The 17,404-nt window shown below is 30.5% G+C and overlaps 1 protein-coding gene across 7 annotated transcripts in view; it reads left to right on the top strand.

Annotated features, from left to right (window-relative positions):
• LOC107446399 (cell surface glycoprotein MUC18) overlaps positions 1 to 17,404 on the top strand; it is a 328,310-nt gene that overhangs the window by 249,387 nt on the left and 61,519 nt on the right. For all 7 annotated transcript variants that reach the window (XM_043041643.2, XM_043041640.2, XM_071184932.1 and 4 more), the window contains one exon: positions 1,584 to 1,709. In XM_043041643.2, coding sequence (XP_042897577.1) covers positions 1,584 to 1,709 — 126 coding nt within the window. The remainder of the gene's footprint in view (positions 1 to 1,583; positions 1,710 to 17,404) is intronic.

Genomic DNA, 17,404 nt, shown 5'->3' on the forward strand with positions numbered 1-17,404 from the left:
TGTTTTAACTTTGTGTTGCAATAAAGATACTTCACAAATGCTTACTAATTTGTATATTATTGTGAAAATTATGTTTATAAGTGCCACTTTCAATCTTAATGTTATTTATGCATTTTATGCTTTTGTAGCTTAATAATTTTACTCTAGGTCTACGCGTCTTATTTAATACAATACATTAGCCTGGCTTGAAGTATGCATAATTCGTATCACTGAGCTAAATAATGTATGCTTTTAGCTTGTCTGCATGCCTTAGTAAAACAATATCTTTTCTATGTGCTTCTCATAATAATTGTTTCCTCTGAGTTTATTGTGGCCATCTTGCTTTTGTAGTTGCTATTATAGAGTGCATGCCATTTTGTTATGTTATATAATGTGAATATCTTTATTAGCTTTCTTACCCTATTGTTATGAAATTAGCTTTAATAGTTTGACTGGAATGTTAATAGTGGCTATTAAATCTCTTTTATAAATAGCATGTCTATTAATATATTTCCAACTATAAACAAACATCTTCTTTATATTTTTGGTCCTCCGGAAATTATTTAGGGATGTAGAATTTTATTTCTATTAACTGAATTATTATATTGTTTTTAATTATTACGCTATTTAGTATATTGGATTAAATTTATGAATATCAAAAGTTACCTTGCAAACAATGAAGTGTGAAAAAGTAAAATTAAAACATTTGTAATCATTTTTAATTGTTAAGACTATTTTTTTCTTTAGAGAATATTTTTTAAATTTTTTTATTTCATCGTTCAGGTTTTTTTTTTTTTTTGTTCACGTACAGCATATAGGTACAACATATTTGGTTCAACATTAAGTATTTTTAATTCCTTAACATTTATTATTTTTTTTATTAACACTTATGTTTCTCTAGTATATTTTTTTTACGTAAGTTCTTAAAAACAAAACTATTTTAATTATAAAATAAACAGCATAATTGATACTTAAGTAACAAATGAATTTTTTTTCGGTTATTAAATAGTAATGCAGCACTGTTAAAAATAAATAATAAAAAATTTTAATAATAGTTTAAAATAATTATGGAATTAATGTAAAATCTTTTTATCTGATAGGAAGAAGATTATTTGCATTATAAAATGAAAATGAAACATTTTCTTTTGTTTTATGCTTAGTTTACCAACCATATTATTAACACCTTATTTGTAACCAAATAATTAAAAGATATTGATATCCTCAGTTATATGTCGATACAAGTAATTTCCAACTTTTTTTTTATTATGACCTTCCATTTAAATATCATACTTTTATGTCCTTGTAATTTTTGGGAGTAAGTAACAAATAATGTTTTGTAATTTGCATTTGCTCCTTTAAAAAGCCAAGCTTTATCCTTTGTTTAGTTACTATCCTTTTAAAAAACTATATTCCCCCAAAAATTAAAGAAATTTGTTGTAAATCATCGTTGCAGTTTATATTTGCTTATTATTAAAGAAATTAAGCACTAACTTTTGTTTTATAAATAACGCATTAGGTATTATATTTTCCCCTGACAAATTTGTTATTTTAATTTTAGAAGTGAAACATAAATAATATTCTTTTATTTTATTTTTGCTTTACAGCCCAAGAAGATGATTTAGTTTTAAGTCCTATAATTGGAATACTAATTGGAATAGTTTCTGCTTTTGCCATACTCTTTATAGTTATTGCAGTGATAATCAAACGAAGAACGAGAGAAAAAAGAAAAGGTATTAGATGTTATTGTATTTTTATTCTTACTTTTTTCAATATTTGTTAAAATTGGGCACAATAAATCACCGTTTATATGTTTTTCATGTGAACACCGTTTCAAAACAACTTTATATTTTTCGTACATATTGAAATTGTTAAGAGATTAGATTATGGAACGCAAAAATCCTTAGTTCCATGCACTACAAATAAGAATATATGTTTTTGGTCATTTAGATGAAACTATGTGATACTGTTCTTAAGTTATATATCAATACCGAAAATGTCAACACGATCCATTTCTGTAGGCTGAAAGTTGTTGAGTTTTTAAGGAATTTTCAGATATTTCAATTTCTTACACATCTAGAGCATCGAAACTTTGAAAAGGTAAGTAAAGGTTTCACCAAAAAATCTTGTCAACTTCGCTAGAATCGTCATCCTTGATTCGGTGAAGGTTTCACTGCCATTGACAGCAAATTTCACCTTGAGCATCTAGATTGTGTACTGTAAAAAAGTGCTAAGTCGCCAAAAATGCAGTAATTAGAGGAAAATTGTGATCGGTAAACGAAAAAGTTAAAGATTTTTTTTATCCAAAAATATATAAGGAACACATATTTTCTTCTAACGTAATTTTTTACATTGTACAGTGTTATAAGTTTGTCACATTAACCGAAAACAGACGTTATGGTCAGATGTTAAAAGTTCCAAGTCAGTTTCATGCCGTACCTTTCAAGAATTATTTATGAGTTTCACCCCATGTAATTCCATTAAGGATATAACAGCACTTTTTTAATGCAATTCAGACCAAGCTTGAAATTTTACTAACAGATGATACAAAAAAGTAGAGATATTTTAATATTAATATTGCTTAGCTCAAATTTAAATATTTAGGACTACGATTTTAATACTTGCGGCATTCATTATGATTTCCCAGACAATATGTGTAGGAAAACTATAGTCTGATGCAAAATTTCTCTATAATTTTCTTCTCTATAATTTTGCATCAGCAAAGCCTGATGCAAAATTATAGAGAAGAACAAAGATGGCAAATAATGAATATATAAATAAATAGATAATTAAATTAATGGTCACTTATACAACGCTTATCATGGTGATGATTTCATTTTTCTGCAGAAAACGAAAACTTACTGGAGTTTACTGTAATGAGCTAAAGTAACATTATTATTATCTTTGAGTTTCTATTTATTTAACAACACTCTAGAAATGATTTCTACTCAAAAACTGGTCACTAGCACACATAGACTTCTTATCATTTATGCGCAATATGTTCTACATTTTTTAGACTCTTGAAGATGTTTTCAATTAAGAAATAAATAGATTTTATCAGAAATATCAATATTTAAATTTAATTAAAGGAAGTTTAACTAAAATGTATTTTATTTGTTAAAAATATATCGTATTAAAATTATAGTTAAAAACTATAAATCAATAAAAATGAAACAATCAATGTATAAAACAAGCATGATAAATAGAAGTGATAAAGAATTTACATAATTTATTTAAGTTTCAGTATACATCAAAGCAGGACTTAAAATCTTACAGTACTCTAGAAAAATAGATACAAAGATCCGGGTAGAGATAAACTGAAAGACTAAGTGTTAACGTAGACTTTAGTTTCTTAAAGGAAAAATCTATTTTGGCGAAAGAATAGAGATAAAAGAATAAAACAGATCCGTTTCGATATATATATAAAAAAGAGTAAAAGGATAAACGTGTGAAGGTAGTGCTGCAAAAAAGAATTTTCAAGGAGATGGATTAGAGTGCTTGTCAAACTACTTGGTAATACATGGTGATATCACGCTTCGAACGCGTTTGTAATACAAAAAGGATTTCACTTTGGGTTCTTTTCTTGCAGTCTGCGTGTTCAGAACCATCAAAAAGGATTTTCGAAAACTCATTGTTATTGTTTTATTTGTGATTTATTTCGATTGAAAAGGATGGAAAACTTCATTATCAGTCCATAAAAATAAGAAAACACTCTTAAAATGTGTTTTTTATTGTAAAATCTAAAGGGAACAGATACTTGTCTTGAAGGTGAAAAAAACACTGTCTAAAATTCAAAGTTTTTAGGTTTTAGAACTAGAATTAAGAAAAGAACTTTGTTAACGTGATATATTTTCATGTTTATATATATAATCGCAATCCCTATACTTAACGTTTCAAATATTTACAATTACTATATAATGGGTGAGTAAATATAAATAACTTGTAATAACAAGGTTTAACACCAAACGCCCAACGTATGTACTGTTAAATTTCCATTCTAAAATTATGGTAAAATATCAGGAAACAGTCTTTCCTTCCAATTAACCATAATTTTTACGGTAAAGAACATTTTGTACCCTTACGGTTTTGACACCGTTTACAAACAGTTTGGTTACAAAACCATGAATGCGAAACTATACGGTTTTAAACCATTTATATCCAGCATGGTTTCAAAACCGTAAAATGACTTACTGGACATTGGAGAATGGGACACTAGGATTTTCGCTAAGTAATGGGCGTTGGAGAGTATAGAACACAAATTGAGGAGTGCAGGATACTGGAAACTTTTCATGTCTGGAAAGAAATGGAGGAAATATTGTGGTGATAATACTGGGGCACAAACCCCCGTCCTGTGTCGGCCGTGAGACTGACAGATTAATCCTCTCGGCTATAATATGTACACAGCTGCAAGAAATAAGTGGCCTCAACAGGTATGCTTAGTTGATGCGATAAAATTCTCATTGTTTAACCGTATTAGGCGAACGTAGTTAATTAACAGTTCTTCTCACTGTTAACTGTCTGAACATTTTATTTAAGATGGGCATTTGACTGTTTCGTTTGAATACGGCGAGATAACAATTAACTAAATTGCTGCTTAATCATTTTTCTGAAAAATTTCTAACAATGTACTAACGTTTTATTAAAGATAGGGTATTGTTTATAAGACAACCGAACCAATTTTTCTCTTCAGTATTGGATTTTTTTCCATTTAAAAGCAAGTTCAATAACTTTAAAACGCGAGGGAAAGGAGTTACGTATGAAGGTATTGTTGCAAAAAAGAATTTTCAAGAAGTGCTTGTCAAATTACTCGGTAAAGCACGGTGATATAATGCTTCTAAGATTTTGGGATATTTTTTGGTGGTACTTTCTTGCAAACGGCCTTATTGCTAAATTAATTAGGGGGTCGATAGTTGCCTTGAAATTGAAGGCCAAGACACTATATTAAAAACTCATTGATTTTAATTTTTAGAAGTTTAATTAGGAAGAAAAGGGTATTTTTGCAGTCACTATACTTTACGTTTTTAGTATTTATTACTACGTAGTAATTCGTTATTACATTAAAAATACTTTAAAGCGTAACTTGTAATTACAAATGGGCTTTTTTTGTGAATAAATCCAAATTAGTAATTAGAAAATTTAAATTCCTTTCACTATATATATATATATATGCAATTTAATAACTTTTTGAAAATCACTAAACCAAAACTGTTTTTGTTCACTTACTTTTCTTATAAAAAATTAAACTCTTTTTAAAACAAAAAAAAGACTTTAAAAAAATATTTCCGAAGTTTAAATTAAAAATTTTTCCTAAAAACATATTCCTTATTTATAGAAAGTTTCTAATTTTTCCTAATCTATAGTAATTAGAATTTTTTTTCCTCCAATTTCTAGAAAGTTTTAAAAGATCCCGGGGGACTTATTTTAGATAAAAATTCAAGAAAACTAGTACTTGTTACTCTGTAATGGCTATCATCAATATACACCGAAGAGCCATTACATTATGACCACCCTGCCAATAACATGTAGGACCACCTTTAGCCCTCAAAACTGCTAGCACCCGCCGTGGCATTGATTCCACAAGGTGCTGATAGGTAGTCTGAGGTATCTGGTATCAAGCGCTCACCAACTGGTCCTGCAATTCCCTCACACTGCGAGTAGGTAGCATGGCAACACAAATTTGGTTTTCCAAGTAGGATCACAAATGCTCTATTAGATTAAAGTCAGGAGAATTTGGGGGCCAAGACATGACTTGAAAGTCACTGGAATATTCCTCGAACCAATCCATGACAATTCGACCCTTATGACATGGTGCATTATCCTGTTGGTAAACACCATCCCCCGCAGGAAAAGCTGTTGCCATGAATGGATGAACCTAATCTGCAACTATGTTCAAGTAGTTTACAGACGTCAGGGATTGTTCTATGAGAATTATGGGTCCTACCGTGTCCCATGAAAACATTGTTCCTGGGCGAGAAACCATGAAAACCTGGGCGAGCCCATTGTTATAGATGGAGGGTGGTTATAATGCAATGGCTCTTCGGTGTATACCTATACAATATTTGTCTAAAAGCATTCAAATTAGGTGTCACAAGCAAATGTATGTAAACGAAGAAATAAACGTTATCTAATTCTAAAGAATTACTACTGAGAAACACGGTGTTAAACAAGTTTACGCTAAGATAATCTTGGATATATTTGTTCACTGAGGAAATAACTCTGCCAAGATTACAGTACCGTATGATGATATTTCTGATGAAAAAAATATAATTCTTGTTGATAAGAACAAATTTTACTGTATTTTAATAATTTATTTTACCAGAAATTCTGATTTTCAAAAATATAGCTTTCATTGCCGCTCTAAGGTATCATAATTAAATCACCCAATTTTTTCACTTTTCCTAAAACAATTTTTTAGTATTAATTTTACCAAAACCATTACCAAAACGCTTTGTTAAAAACAACCGAGCTTGGTGTTCCCAAGAGCCAACACGGTAAATGTTACCATATTCTGGTTGTTTTCACCAAATTTCTTTCTCAGTTCAATGATGGTCCTTTACCTCCACTTTGTTTTCCTCCAACTATCAATCTGCAAAATTAATAGCAGACCTCAATATTAAATTATACATGACTTTACTAATTTGCCCATCACCCGTGCGATTCTGAGCTTATAGTTTTTAATTGATTGGAGAAAAAAATCTATATTTTAGTTTACTCCAACCATAAATTTTATGTATTTAAAAAACAGTAAGGAAATAAACAGAAAAATTAGAATTTCATTTAAAAAACCTGCGAAAATAAGTATGTAATTTAATGTAGGAATATAAATGACTATATTATAGAGAATTTCATAATTTAATTTATCCCAAAAATATTCTAGGTTCCTGAAATGTATAAACACAAAAACAAATGAAACTTCTTCTCCCGTATCTCAATTACAGTATTTCATGCTAATTTTATCATAAAAAGAATCTCGAGAAGATTCTGAGCTATGCATCTAAATTCTACCCTTATTTTGAAGAATATTTTTCATTAAAATCTGTAATCATAGATATGTCATTAATTGACGCCTTAACTACTAATTAAAAAGCGCATAATCCTATGAAATATAAAGAAAAAAATAGAAATACATTTGATAAACTGCAGAAAAATTATCATTTAAGTATATTGATTCTAGAAAATTTAATTTTAATTTGACTTTAAAAAAAAAAAATTTCTTCTTAAAAATTTCTGAGTTTTTAAAATATGTGCACCCGAAAGCAAGTAATTAATCCTTTTTTCTCATATCATAGTAGCTATAATCCATTCGTATGTCATCATGCATGAATTATTAGGCCACATTGGCACTGTGATTAAGGCACTGAGCTGCCATTGTGAAGGATTGAGGTTCCATACAGCCGGAGAGAGCCCCACTCCCCAGATTCATATCAATGGGTATCGGCTTCTTTGGACAACATTGTGATCCTTAGTGCTGACCACATTGCCCCCCAAAGCTGAAAGCTTATTTACATAAAAGAGAAAATCGCAAAAATTTGAAAGAAAATCTTTTCATTATAAGCTTCAGTTCGAGAAAGTTAAAATAACCATTATTGCCGAGAATTTTTTAGCAGTTACAACATAAATGTAGCAGTGTTTATTTTCCAGAAAAATGAAATAGTGATGAATAGTTTATAATTTAAACGTGTAAGAGCCTATTTCACTCATCCCAAGAGCAAACTATAACTAAAATGGTTTTGTTACCAGTTTTTCAACTTCTCCGCATCACTTTGAATCCTGCTGCTATCATTCATGCCATTAGTCTTGAAATTGAGAAGCATTTCCCACGTGATACTCCTGACCTACGAAAGGCTATCGCGGAAGTGCTTTACTTTACACTATTAACAAATAATCAGTTTTCACAACGTGATAACTTAACCTCTAGCCTCAATATTTGATAAATTTCTTGTCTTGAGCATTGGTTAATCATTTAATAACGCGTTTTTAATTAATTAAACTATTTATTGGAAACATACCGAAAAGAAATTTCTCTTCCTTTGTAGCTCTACCACTCTTTGTGGGCCCTGGTTTGTTTCACAATTCCATTTCATACAGCCCTCTGTTTTGACTACTTCCTCCACTTACGGATCTTCCTTATTTCAATGTCGTTAATATCCACCTTCAAACAAATCCACAAATAAGGAAAATTTTGCAATCGAAAAATGAGGTTTGCCTCTATGACATCTCTGGCACACGAAGGGCTTTATATTAATAATTAAAGAGCAATTTTTAAAAGACAATGAGACTAAATTCAACATCATGATTTGATGAATATTTCATGACAAAAATATGCTCCACCCAGAGGCGTCACAAAATAACGTTTTTTCTACTAATTAAACTATTATACCAAAATGCACCAAGCTTAAACACATTCGGAAAACAATGAAAACGTATAAAAATTTATCTTTAACGTACATTCAATTCATACAGTGTTATTTAAAATTGTTTGAATAAACTTGATTTCACAATCCAATCTCAACAAATCCTCGATTCAAGAAGAAACTTTTGCAACCGAAAATACGTAAATAAAGCTTTATTTCCCGCATCGCAATCATCATAATACTCCTAACCAAGATTAAATCTCAGTTTTATGCTTTATAAAAGCACCTTCAATTTCCATTCGGTACAATTTTACAACCGGTTCAACTCCTACACCGTCCCCCTTCAAAACCAGGGAAAAACCTGCAGGTTTATAATTCAGGTCTTAATGACTGCGTTAGCCAGCAAACAGATTGCATCAGTAAGGTGATCACGTTCGAATGGATAGTGCACCAAAGTCACAGAATTTATTGCTTTTCCAGAAATTAGAAGAGGGTTGGACTATCCAGTATTTTCCAGGAAAATAAGGATTGTTGGGAGAGGGGGCATACGTGAGAAAATTTTGAATGCAGGAATTAAAATACATTCCTTCAGCTGCGTTTAAGCGATGAATTATGTATGGGTTCTCCGTTTTTGTAATTTGATTTCATTGGTAGGGTGCAGTGCTGAGAGCGACAGGCAAGTGTATATTTGAAATATTTCGAACATTTTACCGATATGGTGTCAATGGGGTTTTTATCTTAATTTTTAAAGTGATTTTTGTGCATTATATGTAATATAAAGACATGGTTTTTTAAATCATGTAACCGCATTATGATCTTCTCAGGGGGCTATTAAAAAATTTAAAAGTTGAAGGAAATCATTACCAGTTTCAGATATAATTTATTTTAGTTTTTATGTTGGATTGAAAGTTATACTAGATTTAATAAATGGCATAGTTAATTTATAAGCGTGATTATGGTTTCTATTTGCTATCGGATAACTTTGTTTTTTAAGTAATTTTTAAGACGCTGAATTAAATGGAAATTTTAATTAAATTAAATCTTGTATTATATGGAGGTTTGAAAATTAGAAAATTCTGTACTGTTGTTGTTAATTTTGCAATCGTAAAATAGTAATTTTAATTTTGAAACTCGATTTCTCAAGAACTATTTGACCGATTTTACACAAGTTTTGCAGTTTGAATTTTAAAATTACATTCTTTGGAATGATGTAAAAATACTTATACCTTCTATTCGAAATTTATTCAACTATATTGACGTTAAAGGGTCCAAACTTTCAACCGCTTTTAGGATCACTCTACCCGGATCATATTTCCGCGAAATCACCAGATCGCGACAACCCCTTACATGTAAGGAAACCGTTGAAAAAAGAGGTACTGTTATTAATTGTGTTTGTGTCTGATTTCGTAACTTAAAACAACTAATGTACTAATTAATTAGCTTGTTTGAGGTCCCCCACAAACCATTAAGATTAAGTCCTAGAAACAGAGAAGATCCGATCATTAAATCAAAAGCTATTCAGGGTGGTGAATTTACTTGTTTATTCATATATTTTGCGCACCGTACATCAGCTTAGAATGTGAATGTAAAGAAATTAAGCATAATTAAAGCAAATAGTGCACATTTCGTATTTATTTACAAATTTGCACACATTTCTAATCTGTAACGTTTAGAGAGCATTAAAAGTAGCATATAAATACACTGCACAACTATGGTTTCATATCTAACCGAATTTTATATTGAACAACCCTAAAAGTTGAGTAAAGGAACACTTTTTTTTCAAGTTAAGACCAAATTGAGCTATAATTTACAATTTAAACGATGTATTAAAGCTCTAAACAAGGAAAATTCTAAAAGTTTACATCAATATTACTCTTCTTTGCACAGTAAGTTAAATGTTTTCGCTTCCAAAAACTCCAATGTTGGCGCGTTTTCCGTTCTTCTAATTGTTTACAATCGATAACGACTTGTAGTTATCCTCAACGTTGCGTTTCATCTGCAGAAACTGAAGTTGTAAACTGTACTAAATAACTTTACATATGTCTACCCGCTACTGTTCTGTTAAGCCTAGTTAGTGCCTGTTAGCGTCTTAAGATTGTTTCTGCCTAGCATGTATTTGATTTACTTTCACATTATTTTAAGGATTAGTACACGTATGCAATCTAAATTACAGATTCTTACTTTATGTCATCTCGTAAAAATAACTTGACTGATTCCTACGTGTATCATATATTTTTGTAGTTATAAATTTTAGTGTTATCAAGTAACAAGAATGTGGATTGGTGGTGGCTACTAAATATAAAAGCACTTTCTGAGTTTTTCTTAGTGCTAGGATTAGTACTATTCTTGATGTAATAGAGCACTTTGTGGAACACTACTTTGGTGTAAAGTAGTTACAACCATCTTTGGAATTCAGATATACGAATTGTTTTTTACAGTGTTAGCGAATCCATTAAATATATAAATANTTACAATGTCCTGTATCAACCCTTAAAATTTGTACCAGGTATTCGGGACCACCCTGTATTCTGCCACGCAATTGGAAAATCAACGAAGGTGGGGAAAAAAATCAAAATTGAGGCTTTTATATATACTCTATAACAAAAAAATCGACGTACCAAGAAGGAATTCTCCGATTGAAACGAAAATTAGTGGATAGGAAGACAATGCACAGAATAGTAAATGATTAGAATTTCAGAACAATTGAATAATTTATTGCAGAGTTACAGTAACAAGTTCAATAAGGTTTTGATCCGCCTCTAGCCTGGATACAAGCTGCCACATGGCTTGGCATAGACCGATAAAGCTCCCGGATGGTCTCTTGCCGTATTTCCTACCAAATTCGATCCAATTGTCGAACGAGGTCATCAACATTCCGTGCCAGATGTTATCGCCTTCCCACCATATCCCAGACATGCTCGATGGGAGAGAGATCTGGTGATCTGGCAGGCAAGGGAAGAGTTTGACAAGCTTGCAGACAGTTCATAGCAACACGTGCCGTATGTGGTCTGGCAATGCCCTGCTGAAAAACCAGCCCAGGGGGCTGCAAAAGGAACGGTAGCAATACAGGTCTTAGGATGTCGTCGACGTACCGCTGTGCAGTAAGTGTTCCTCTAATGAAGACCAAAGGGGTCCGGCTGTCGAAGGAAATGGCACCCCAGACTATAATGCCTTGTTGAGAGCCGGTGTGGCGTGCAATAATGAAGGCAGGATCCCCCCTCTGCCCTGTGCGTCTCCAAACTCTTCTTCGATGATCGTCAGAACACAGTTGGAATTCGTCGCTAAGGACAATACGTCCCAGGTCGGCATCATTCCAGCCATATCTGTTCAAATCATTCATGCATACAAAATGTCAAAGCAATCGGAGGATTGCTTCTCGGCGCATCGATCTTTTGTTATAGAGTGTATATATATATAGTGTATATATATATATATATATATATAGAGAGAGAGAGAGAGAGAGAGTGTATATATATATATATATACACTCTGATGATTCTCTATGTATGATTCTCTTTTTGAAAGTATGATTCTCAAGAGTATGATTCTCTTTTTGAAAAAAGAAAAAGAACGAATAATAATCTTAATAAGATAGATTTATTTGCTATTTTATTATAAATTTTCTCTTACATAAAAAAATATGCTAATTACCTTAAGTTAGTTGGTTTTCAACAGCTATATAAGTCACTGTAGTTGCATTAAATTGCGATGTAATATACCTGCAAGACCTGATAAATGATTTATCAACGAAACGCGAGAAATAAATAAAATAAATAACTCTAATTAATATTTCTCTTGCAATATGTTTATATTACTATAATTAATTATGGTACAAATCATAAAAAATTAAACTAATATAAAGATAGCTTAATATTATTCATAATGTAGTTAAATCTAAGTAACTAATGTGCCATTATTTAATAACCTAACAAAATGTCACTAACTTAATCATTATTTATTGAGAACTTCAATTTCTCTCAATTACTCGTTATTGGATGAACCCTGATTAATTAATTACTTCTTCGAGTATCTTTCAAACTTTTCAGCGCTTTGAATTCCGTACAGAATTAGAACAAAAAAACTCTGAATCTAGAATTAGTACTAGACATTCTCTTAACCATTGATTTGCTTACAGGTATTTCCGATTGCTAAAATTCTGATAAAGAAAGAAAGTCGAATGGGGTATGTCTCAGTCAACATCAATTTAATTAGTTCGCTTCGATAAAACCTCGGTCCAGAATTACCCCAACTGACCACAAAACGACTAATCAAGCGATAGTTGATCTGTTCGATCGAACTGCTAGCGGTTAACCTTGTTACTAGAGGTCCTTTTATAAGTAACTCTTAGAAGGTATATATCTGGATTACCTCACTAATGAGAAGAGATGGATTCTAGATTCTCCCTTTCCTTTTCCCGTTTTGCAGGGGGGGGGGAGGAATCACCAAAGTGGGGAATAAGAATAAGATGAATGTGACCTTTAACTGACCTTCGCACTATAATGTGCCATAAACGCAATTTCCGTTTGTGTTAGACGGTTTTGCCGCGACAACTTCATGAAATAAAGTGATAAAATGACGAAAAGTGCCATTGGTTTTATGGTTTGATCGATACATTTAAGGAAATGTGCCTCACGAATAAGTCGTAAAAGTGTGTTATAGCGGGGCAAGCACAGTGATAACTCAAAAACATCTTTGATCAAAGTAACCAATGTCAGTATAAAAAGAGATGCACGTAGTGGACAAATCGTTAAAGCAAAGTTTTGCTCCGGATAATAGATATTTTAAATAGAGAGCATTGAGATTTACAAATAATTAAACACAATTGTGACATTTTATAGCATGTTTATGTAGAGAACAGTTAGTAAATAATTCATATAGCATTAAGATAAACAAATAATTAAAGACAACAGTAACATTTTATGGTATGTTTATGTGGAGAACAGTTATGTTAGTAAATATTCATATAGCTTGTTTTTGTATAACATTATGATATACTAATTATTTAGCAAAATATTGGCATTTTATAGTATTTTTATGTGAAGAAAAGTTAGTAAATATTCTATATATTAATATATCAATATGATATACAAATAATTAAAAACACAATAGTGACATTTTACATTATGTGTATGAGGAGAACAGTTAGCAAATATTCATATAGCTTGCATTCATATAGCATTATTATTTACAAATAATAAATAGCAATAGTAACATTTTATATTATGTTTGTGTGCAGAACAGTTAGTAAATATTCATATAACTTATAATTGATATAGCATTAAGATATACTAATAATTTTACACAATAGTGACATTTTATACTATGTTTATGTGGACAACGGTTAGTAAATATTCATATAGTTTTTATTCATATAGCATTAAAATATACTAATAATGAAGCACAATAGTGGCATTTTATATTATGTTTGCTTATGTGGAGAGCTGTTAGTAATTATTCATATAGCTTGCATTCATATAATATTAAGATATACAAATAATTAAACACAATAGTACCATTTTGTAATATGTTTATGTCGAGAACAGTTATACATGTTCATATAGCTTCTTGAATTTCGCAAAACGTTATATTAAGATATACAAGTAATTAGGAACAAAAGTGGCATTTATGTGGAGAATAGTTAGGGAATATTCATATAACTTGTTGAATTTCTACAAAGAATTTTTATTTATAAGATCATAAGGATAAATAGAATTTCTATGTAGGCTGTAGAAATATTGAGTTTATTTGAATTAATTAGCGTTAACAAGCACAAATAAAAAATTCGGACAAAATTAACGTACTGCATGGTAATGACAATTCTGGTAACATCTTGTAAATTAAATGCACGGAGAAAATTATGTAATTTAAAAATATAGGAAGGAAAGGCAGGGATAGTCTGGTCGGTCGGGCTCTGGGCCCATGTCCGAGAGTTCGTGGGTTCAAACCCCGCATGCCGAAGACTCTCCGTCTAGTAAATAGACTGATGCACGTTAAATCTGTCGAGTCGCAAAATTCCTCCATGTTCCCATAGCAAACCAATACCTATGGGGTACTGGATTGGAGAACGATCGTACTCTGATTCAAGTCAAAATTACGATCTGTGGATGTATGAATGGGTCCGTCCTATAAACTGATGCAACGTATAGTGCGGCAAAAGTCGAATTCCTCGCCATAGATGGCGCCACTGGAAAACAAGAACTTTCGCACCCCCACTGCATAAACAGGCATACGTCAACAACAGGGAGGAAAACATGAATCTCAGATAAATTACGCAAAATATGTTCTTGTTCGATGCATAAAACTAAGTTTCTCATTCCAGTGTTACGGAAAACACCGGTTCTTGCCTGGGCATTTTAACTAAGCTACTATATTTTACATATTTCAATGCTTTGTTACTTATTTTTTAGGTCCGGATGCAATAGGTAGAGTCTCAGCTTACTACGGTTTTGGCCTCTTTTTGGTTTCTCGTGCACTTTCACTGATCATGCTTTGGAGTTTGAGATTCATATTTAATGCAAAATCCTTTTCGGTTTCTGAATTGAAAAATGCTTAATGTCATGAGCTGAAAAGTAATTTACGGAGTTTTATGAGTTTCATTGCAGTACAATTACCAGTAAATATTTTTCTGTATTTTTTCAGAAACTATCTGTTTTTAAATCACTGCTATTTTACACGTGACTCTTAATAAATGATTTCTAGTAGATTCCCAGGTAAATTGTTTTTTTAATGTATGAGAGAAGCATGGTAACTAAAAATTCCGTATGCAAGTAAGTTTCTAACAAACAAGAAAGCGTTGCAAAATTTATTTTTAGTAACATTTAACAGTTTAAGTTTAAAAAATTATTATTTTTAAATTAAATGTATTTCTTAGGAAAAAATTAACTAATTATACAAGAAAAATTCTCTAATTTTTTTGAACGACGCATTCTCTTCATTTCTTAATGTTGAAATGCATTTTAATCAACAAGTTCCAGAGTTACAGAGAAATTTGAGAACAATAAATTTAATTCAATAAAACATTAGAAAATTAATTAAAAAAAATAATGAAAATTAACAGAAAGATAACTAATGAAAAAAATAATGAAAATTAACAGAAGGAAAATTAATGAAAAAAAATAATGAAAATTAACAGAAAGAAAATTAATGAAAAAAAAATAATGAAAATTAACAGAAAGAAAATTAATGAAAAAAAATAATGAAAATTAACAGAAAGAAAATTAATGAAAAAAAAATAATGAAAATTTATAGAAGGAAAATTAATGAAAAAAATAATGAAAAAAATAATGAAAATTAACAGAAAGAAAATTAATGAAATTTAACGTATTCTTAGCAAAAACACAAAATATATAACATATGTTTAGAATGAAGTTTAAACGAAAGAAATTATATTACTAGTTACCAGTCACAAGTGAATTAATGATATTTCTAGTAACGCTACAAAAAAATACTAAATATCAATTAAAAGAATTTAAGTAAATTTATTTAATAATTTGAATAAACAAAAGTAATCCTCTTTTTCCTGTTTCATAACCGTTAATTTCAATAAATAATTAACTTTGAAAGTTCCACAAAATGATGAAAAATNTAGAAATAATCTTGAGTCGTAAGAATTTTTATTGTTTGAAGGAAACGTGACGGTTCCTTGGAGTCAAATCTTGCATTGCTAAATTAGATTTGGAATTTTAGTTTTCAGGAGCTTTTTTCATCTGGCTAATTATTAACAAGGGAGTTATATTTAATGTATATTACGGTTAACATTGCATTTATTATATTATTAAAAATATGCAATGAGGATAAATGTATAAAAATTGCAAGGCAATTCCAAACAGGAAAAATAATTTAAAAATAATTAATAGAAAGAAATATAATGAATCAATTAATGGTAAGGATTGGATATGCAGCAATGAAAGTTTTTATAGTATCACTACTCTAAAACTTGAACTTTTATGAATCTTAACGTCTTAGTGCCTATATAGTTTCAAATTAAATATTATCTTCGTATTAAATCTCCAATAAATTAATCATCTGATTATATGTTATTTTATAACCGTCGTTGAACAGCTGACGAAATTTTATGGTTTTACGACTATTAATGTTCAACTCCGTAGCCTTGTAATTTTGAACCCAATCCAGAAGACAATAGAACTCCTGGATCGAGTATTAGGAGAAATTTTGCCTTCGTGGAGGGCTTTTTGATGGAGCTAACCCGCATTTGCGTTACATGGAGAGGAAGACCACGAGAAACTCCCACGGTTAACCTAACGGCAAAGGGACTCTAACCCATGATCCGTCTATCACTGAGGATATTTCACGTTAGCACTGGGGTCGGTGCAAGCCGGAAGCGGAATTCGTATCGACTGGGATTCAAACTAGGTTCGCCTCGTTGGAAGGCGAAGGCTCTATCCCCTGACCCATCACAGCTCCATCTGATTATATTGTATTATTTATAATAAAGACAAGTCTATTTCAGATTAATAAAATCAAACACGACGGGGTTTTAAATTAGTGTAAAGGTTAAAATGCGCACGAGTGAGTAGAAAATTTTCGTTTTTTGCTGATCAACGTTCATATCTTTAAAAAGAGTCTTGACCGAAATGTGCCAGTAAGGAAATATTTGTTTTCTTATTTAATCACTAATATATCAATCCACTGATTATGTAGCATTTATTAAAAATAAAGTATTAAATACCAGTTTATGACGTATAATTAAAATTAAAATCAATATGCAATTTAATTTTTTAGTAAAAGTTTTAGTGAAACAAGAATATAAATAGAAATTTTCCACTAGCCCGTGACCAAAACAACATTTTTAAAATTCTTAATTTACTAGTTATACTATAGTACCCAAATAAAATTTCCTTTTCTTATTATTTCCTTTTCCCAAATGCATTTATCACCTAACTATGTTTTATTAAAAAATAACATTTGATAAACAAGTCAATTATGTATGAATAAATTAAAAGCAATGTGTAGTTTAGTTTAAGAAAGTGTTAAAATATTAAACGAGTGAATCGAAAGTTATAATTTTAGAAATCTTATGTTTACATCCATCATCAAAAATTAAATTAAATTTT

This window comes from Parasteatoda tepidariorum, chromosome 9, assembly GCF_043381705.1.
Source record: "Parasteatoda tepidariorum isolate YZ-2023 chromosome 9, CAS_Ptep_4.0, whole genome shotgun sequence".
Classification (NCBI taxonomy): Eukaryota; Metazoa; Arthropoda; class Arachnida; order Araneae; family Theridiidae; genus Parasteatoda; species Parasteatoda tepidariorum.